This window comes from Capsicum annuum, chromosome 3 (genome assembly GCF_002878395.1).
Source record: "Capsicum annuum cultivar UCD-10X-F1 chromosome 3, UCD10Xv1.1, whole genome shotgun sequence".
NCBI classification, from domain to species: domain Eukaryota; kingdom Viridiplantae; phylum Streptophyta; class Magnoliopsida; order Solanales; family Solanaceae; genus Capsicum; species Capsicum annuum.
The window spans coordinates 235,503,887-235,510,858 of record NC_061113.1 but is presented as its reverse complement, the minus strand read 5'-3'; the positions used below and the strand labels follow the sequence as shown (position 1 = coordinate 235,510,858).

The following is a 6,972-nucleotide window of genomic DNA, read 5'->3' as shown; positions in this document are numbered from 1 at the left end:
AACTTCTTCATGACCTTTCCCTTGGAAGAAGTTCATGAACGTCTGCCGGATCTTGTTCGCCGGCCAATCCAATCCCTCCGGCTGAGAACCCATCGGTGGCGTTGAAGCAGAAAAGCTACGTGTAAGATTAAACAGCCGAGTCCTTCCCGCCGGCGACGGAGGAAGTAGCGACGACGCGGCGGCGGCGGTGGCGGCGAAGGTGGAAGGTCTGAAGTAGTAGTAGGATAAAGCTAAGGCAATACAACGCCAAGTCGAGCGGTCAATGGAAACCCTCATCCATTCTTTGAAATGATAATATTAATATTGCTTATAAATTTGATGTATTCAGACGTGGTGGTGACAGAGATCTATTACTATAAAATACTTACAATATAATACTCCCATTAATAAAATGACAGTTTCAAAATTAAAAGTAGTACACTAGTACTTATGTAGCATTTTGTTTGATATTATGGACAACAGATAACTAATTTTTTTTTTCATTTAATGTTACTAGTATAATTACCCGCGCGATGTGCGGATATTACTATAAATAAATTATGAATATTATTATCTTATTCTTTGAATTATATTTAATTTTTTATTAATTTATTAATCGTAGTATATATCATTTAATCACAATCATTTGTTCATTGTTTAATACTATTAAACAGAGAGTGTTATAATTTTTACATGAACACTAAAAGTTTAATAAAAGTTAATAGGTGCAAATCTTGATCGAATATGATACTGAATTTCTTGAGACAATTCAAAGTAAAACAGCAAAGGACAATAATATATAAATTTATGTACATGAACTATGTGTTTATTAAGAATATTTTATTCTAAACATATTCTTCTGTTATTGTTAATGCATTAGTAACATTTAGTATGATATATAGTATCTATTATTTCATTATATATTTATTTACTTTGAATATTATATATTATCTATATTTAAGGAGTGAATAATTGAGTAAAATGATACGATTTTAACAATTATTGTAAATGTAATTCAAGAAATTAAAAGTTTGACAAATATATTGTTTCCTCAAAATGCAATTAAACATAAGATGTATTTCTGTGCACGCATATTAGCTTTATCGCCATTTTCGAAATTAAATAATACATTTTTCTTCTTACTAAATCTCAAATGAACAATTCATTTATTTAAAAGTTATTAGTATAAAATATCGATTTGACTCTTAATGAGATGATTTATAATCACAAAATATATAGTTAAATTTTGATCACAAATTAAAAAAAAAAAACTCAAATATATTTTGAATTGTGTATTCATCTAAAATATATATATATTTCCTTTATTTAATTTTAGTTGATCATTTTAAAAAAATATTGTCTCGGATTAGTTGTCCACCTTACCAAATCAAGAAAATATTAATTAAATATTTTTTATATTTTGTAATTATTTCTTTTTAAAATTATTCACAATTGTTTGTAAAATTTCTAAATTTTTAAGAGGTTAGTTAGTAAATGTACCTTTCTTTTTTTTATAATTTTTTAAAATGTGTGGAAAAGAAAAAATGACTAACTTGACAAATTTAAATTAGCCCAAAATAAAGAAGAGTTTAAGAATGACCAAAATCTGAAAAGGCCCCAAAAAAAAAAAAAGGACAAAAACCATTTAGGAAAGTAGAGATATTTTTGTACTTTGTTATTTTGCCTTTTTGTACTTTGTTATTTTGCCTGATCACAATTATTTATCCATCATCTTCTTGTTTTGTCCGCATAGTGATGGTCAATTTTTCATTTGCTTTACTTCACAATAAACTTCATTTTCACAGTAAAATTAGGATTAATTTGCTTCTTTTTTTCTTTCAAAGCTTCATTGTTGTTCCAAGCTTCATATATAGAGAGGCATTTGAGATATTGTTTCTGGATTACTCTAAGAAGATGAGCTATTTTGAGCTCTTTTATCGAGGTAAAAAGTTAATTCATTTTGGGTTTATAATCTTGAAACTCTCGATGAAGTTCTACATTACTCTCTAAAGCCTTGTCTCTTGATGTTCAGATCCAAGGTGAGCTTTTCGTCATCAGTCATTATTTGCTTCGATTAACTGAGAATTTGAGTTATTTTTTGATGTGTGGTTTTATGTATCTATTTTGTGAGTATAATTTTGTTGTTGTGTTCACGAATTTAAGGTATATGTGGTTAACCTTCTTTTTTCAGATGCATGCATGAGTCTCAGATGTGTATATCTTTGGTGAAATGTTAAATAGAACTGCACGAGTCTCAGATGTGTATATCTTTGGTGAAATATTAAATAGAATTTGTGTTGACCAATGTACTTTCTATCTTCTAAAACCTTGTTCCTTATAGACTTTGATTGCAGAGAAGAATTCTAAGATTGCAGAGATGGAAGCACTTCCACTGGTGAAGCAGCTAAACTTAAAGTTGCTTTTGAAACAGTTAAAGGAGACATGATTGGAACTTGAAAAACAAACATGTATGAGATCACACCTTTTTACAATTTGATCTTAAAAAGTCCTTCATAATTTATGTTTTTCGGTGATGTCAGTAATTCGAATTTGATCTTAAAATGTCCTTTATAATTTATATTTTTCAGTGCATGTCAGTAATTCGATCATATATTTTTTCAAGAATATAAGTTGCTAAAGTTCCTCTCTCTTTTGAGATCCTTAATTTGATAAGGAAGTTTTTACTTCACTTGCATGCAGGCATCAGATCAGTGGCCTAATTGTTGGGAATCATAAATTATACTTGTTACCCTCTGCTAATCAAAATTTGTTTACCAACACATGCCGTTTTAATTGAGTAAAGGTAAAGGTAGTTGATTTAAGTTAAAAATGTAGGTAAAAGTAGTTGATTTAAGTTAAAATGTTGATCTCTTAAAGAATAATGTTACAGTTGCTCCTTAGCACTCATCTTAATCTTGATTCGAGAGCGTGTAAACATAGTTAAATATGTCCTGATAATTCGCTCAATAGCTTCATGCTCTCTTCAGTTGTTGAATATTTCATACCGTTTATATTCAGGTGATTCCAAATATTATTAGTTTAATTAGGAGCTGTCTTGCTCCGTTTCGGTTGATTTTATTACTTGTTTTAGTGTCTTTCTATATTAATCTGTACACTAATAGTTTCTGTTGTCTTGCTCTATTTTGGTTGATTTTAGTAATTGTTTAGGTGGCTTTCTATATTAATCCGTACTGGTATGTTCGTAGTGGTTTAGTTTAGCGAGGAATTGAAGCTTGCTGTAAAATTGGGGTACGCTGCTCCCAATGAAAGTGTACCTCTCTGAGAAGGGTTCATCCTAGAAGTTTTTCCTAATACCATTCATCAACGCATATTTCAGTGGTCAAATGTTTTGTTTGTTACTCTCTTTGGATCTCATATGTTAGAGTTGTATATTTGATGAAACATTTTTCTCTTGCATTTATTTGAGACTCATCTGTATTGCCTGATTGCTAATTAGCATGTCATATTTTTCTCTTGGTTCAATTTTCAGAATCAAAAGCAATAAGTTAAAAACTTATATTCCTTCATAGGCTTAGTCCATTGCTTTTTGAATGATGAGAGCTGTATGATAAAAAGAAGTATGTTGAAAGATTTCAGTTGCAATATTGTTATTTATCTAAGTGCTGGTGTAAAGGGGCCTTTTTTTCCCCTTGTTCTGTTTGTTAGTCTGTATGTCTAAATCTGTCAATGGGATCATCTTCAGCTTGCTAGAGGGGTTCTGTATCCTGCAGTTATTGTATCCTATTGGTGTAGATTTTTCCAATTGTGTCTTTAAATGTAATCTTGTTCCTCTGTGATGTAAGCTTCATATTTTTCCAATTAGTTTGATTTGCTATATGGGATGCACTTGCATTCGCTACAGTAACATTCCATCACCTACGTTGCCTTGTATGAATAGTGTATGAGCATTGTTCCTTGATATTTAACTTCATCTTTAGAACTTTCTTTAGCTTGGGTTAGTTGCTTCTTCTAGTTACAGACCTTCACCAATTTTCTAATGTTAATCTTTGCAAACTGGAGCATGTCCCCATGTTGTATTGATTTCGCAATACAATCTAGTATGATCTTTCTCAACCTTTTGAAAGTATAGTCTCTCTTCACTAAAGTTCACTCCATTTGAACTTGGCACCAAAATAACCGAGTAAGAGGCATACTTGCAATAAGCAGTGTGTATATACTTTAGCTCATTCTTATGCTCACATTATGTTTCCGAGCTACAAACCTCCTCAAAGTTATGAAAGAATCTAGTTGATCAGCTTAACAGTTTCAGTTTGTTTCCTCACTCACAATTGTGAAGTTCAAACATGAATGTTAACTGGAAAAATGTGCTTTTCATTTCATCATATCTGTACGGTATTAGTTCTGTCTGCTACTGACATCTTAGATACTCTTTCTTCATTGGAAAAAGTATCCATTGAAGGATTAGAAGGCTTAAGGGTTGCAAAAAATGACTTGACCTTTGCTAGAGATCGATTCAACATAATGAACGAACTAAATGTGTAGTCTATCCATGGAGTTCTCTATATGAAGTATGTTTCCAATGGCTGAACTATAAGATAAGAGTATTTCAATACTATTACAAAAGATCCAGCCAAAGCAGGCCATCTTTAGATGTTTGAGAGGGTAAGAGAATGATTAACGTGTTCTTACTTTTTTCCTGCTGTAGGAGTAGTACAAAAGGGACTTTTAGTACTATTATTTATCCAGTTCTAAGCCAGTAACATCTTACTTCTTAGGGTTCGATGTGCTGGGCTTAACGCTGGCGTGATGTGAAACTGGCTATTGGCTAGTAGTTTGAAAGCTCCAATAAGCCATTGGGAGGGTATTGCAATCATAAATCATTTGACTGTAGTTGTCTAACTACCTCAATATTTGGTATAAGAACTCTAGAACATTTAGTTGTGTGGTTTTACATTAGAGTTACTGGGAACGGAGAAAGTTAGAGGGTGAAAAGATGTGTAGCTTAGAGAAAGAATGTGGTACCTATCCTTTTGTGTATTGCTTCCCAGTAAGCGACATAAAGCCACATACCAGAAACAATTGTCGTCTTACCATTTTTCTTTAATTTAAAAAAATAAAAATTTAAAAGTTTACTTTGCACACGTATTGGTTACGAGTTGAATCAAAATGCAACGTATATCCCCACCTACATGTTAAGCGGATTGGTCTATGACCCATGACTACAAAAAAAACTAAAATTATTATTTATGAACTTCATTACTAATTCATCACTAAATAGGTCATAGCTAACCATTTTCTTGATAATCTTAGAATCAACCCATAATTTTACCTTGACGATGCAAGTGAATATGCGGACAAGATAAGAACTATACTGATGAGGAGTAGAAATTTTTTTAAGATAAGGATTGAAGTAGTAATTCTGTAAGAAATCAGCAGTTCCAGCACTTAATGTGTAGAGTGCATCCTTTAGTATGGATGCTGCTTTCTGTCTGCCTGCAACTTTTGCTAGCTTGGATTGGTACTCCTTGTAATATTGCATCTGTTTTGGCAATGGAATTGCATGCTGCATCATCAAAATTTCTTAAAACAGTTAGCACCAACAAAAATGATCTTTAGCGACAATAAAAAAATGGTAATTTGCTATTTATATTCTCCATCTAGATCTTGATACACCAGTTGTTGCTACTAACTATTATTATCAATTGTTGAGAATTTCATAATAGTTAGTAGCTAATTGGATTACACTGGGTATGTTGTTGTTGTTTGGAGTTCTATTTCGGTATTTTTCTGCTTTTATTCCCTTTGGTTTTTAAAAATCTTGCAGACATGACAAAAATCTTGGAATTGGAACCCTCACATGACCAAGCTAGGAGAAGTGTGATACGTTTAAAGCCATTAGCTGATGAGAAGCGATAAAAGATGAAAGAAGAGATGGTTGGTGAGCTTAAAATCTCCTGTATTTGCATGGACTAATCATCTATATTTTCTTTTCTAATGTAAATCTGTAAATAGCAGAAATTCTTTCCTATGCAATTGTTGATGGTTTGGCATTTGGTTGTGTGGTTTTACATTAGTTATACTGGGAACGGAGAAAGCTAGAGGGTGAGAAGATGTGTAGCTTAGAGAAAGAATGTGGTACCTATCTTTTTGTGTATTGCTTCCCAGTAAACGGCATACCAGAAACAATTGTCGTCTCACCATTTTTCTGCAATTAAAAAAAATAAAAATTTGAAAGTTTACTTTGCACACGTATAGGTCATGAGTTGAAAAAAAAAGTTCAATTTGCACACATGATATTACATCTACCTTCACCTCATATTAGGAAAAATTTCCACAATTTTCCTTTGCTTTTCCCATATCTTTGTTTGATACTTTTCTCATGTAGCGTGTAAGATAACAATTGTGTTTATCTGTGTGAGTTTTTGTTGTATCTAATAGCGATATTACTTTTTCATTTACAGGAGAGACATGAAGAGACAATCAAGGACTGCACTAAAGCATTAGAACTAAATCCTACATATATTAAGGCTCTGGTTAGAAGAGCCAAAGGCACATGAAAAGCTTGAACACTTTGATGAGGTTATTACTGGTAAATATCGGGTTCTGAATTTGTACCATGTTTATTCGGTACAACGTCATTGTGACTGGTACTTCTTAGCTGCATCACTAAATAAGTAGTATCCATACTCGCATTTACGGGGCTACTTTGTGGAAATCTTGTGTTTTCCAGTCAGGCTCTCCTACACCTTCTCCTTGTTCCCACTCTCTTACCTGAAAAAAGAATTTATAAAAAGAGTGTTTGTATGTTACTCATTGCCTCTCGTAATAATTCCACACCACTCAAATGGTTCAAGTTATTGGTGAATAATTAAATTACTGAAGTTCTACTTTGTATATCGGAAACAACCTCTCTACCTTGTAGGGGTAAGGTTTGTGTACACACTACCCTTCCAAGACCCAACTTGTGGGATTACACTGGATATGTTGTTGTTGTTTGGAGTTCTACTTCGATTTTTTCTTCTCTTATTCCCT

At 32.3% G+C, this 6,972-nt stretch overlaps 1 protein-coding gene across 1 annotated transcript in view; it reads right to left on the bottom strand.

Moving 5' to 3' along the window:
- The window catches only part of LOC107862906 (alanine--tRNA ligase), a gene marked incomplete in the record, with an annotated part of 13,638 nt that extends 13,242 nt beyond the window's left edge, over positions 1-396 (bottom strand). The window contains 1 exon segment of the mRNA XM_047409553.1: positions 1-396. Coding sequence (XP_047265509.1) covers positions 1-276 — 276 coding nt within the window.
- Positions 397-6,972: the final 6,576 nt, after the last annotated feature.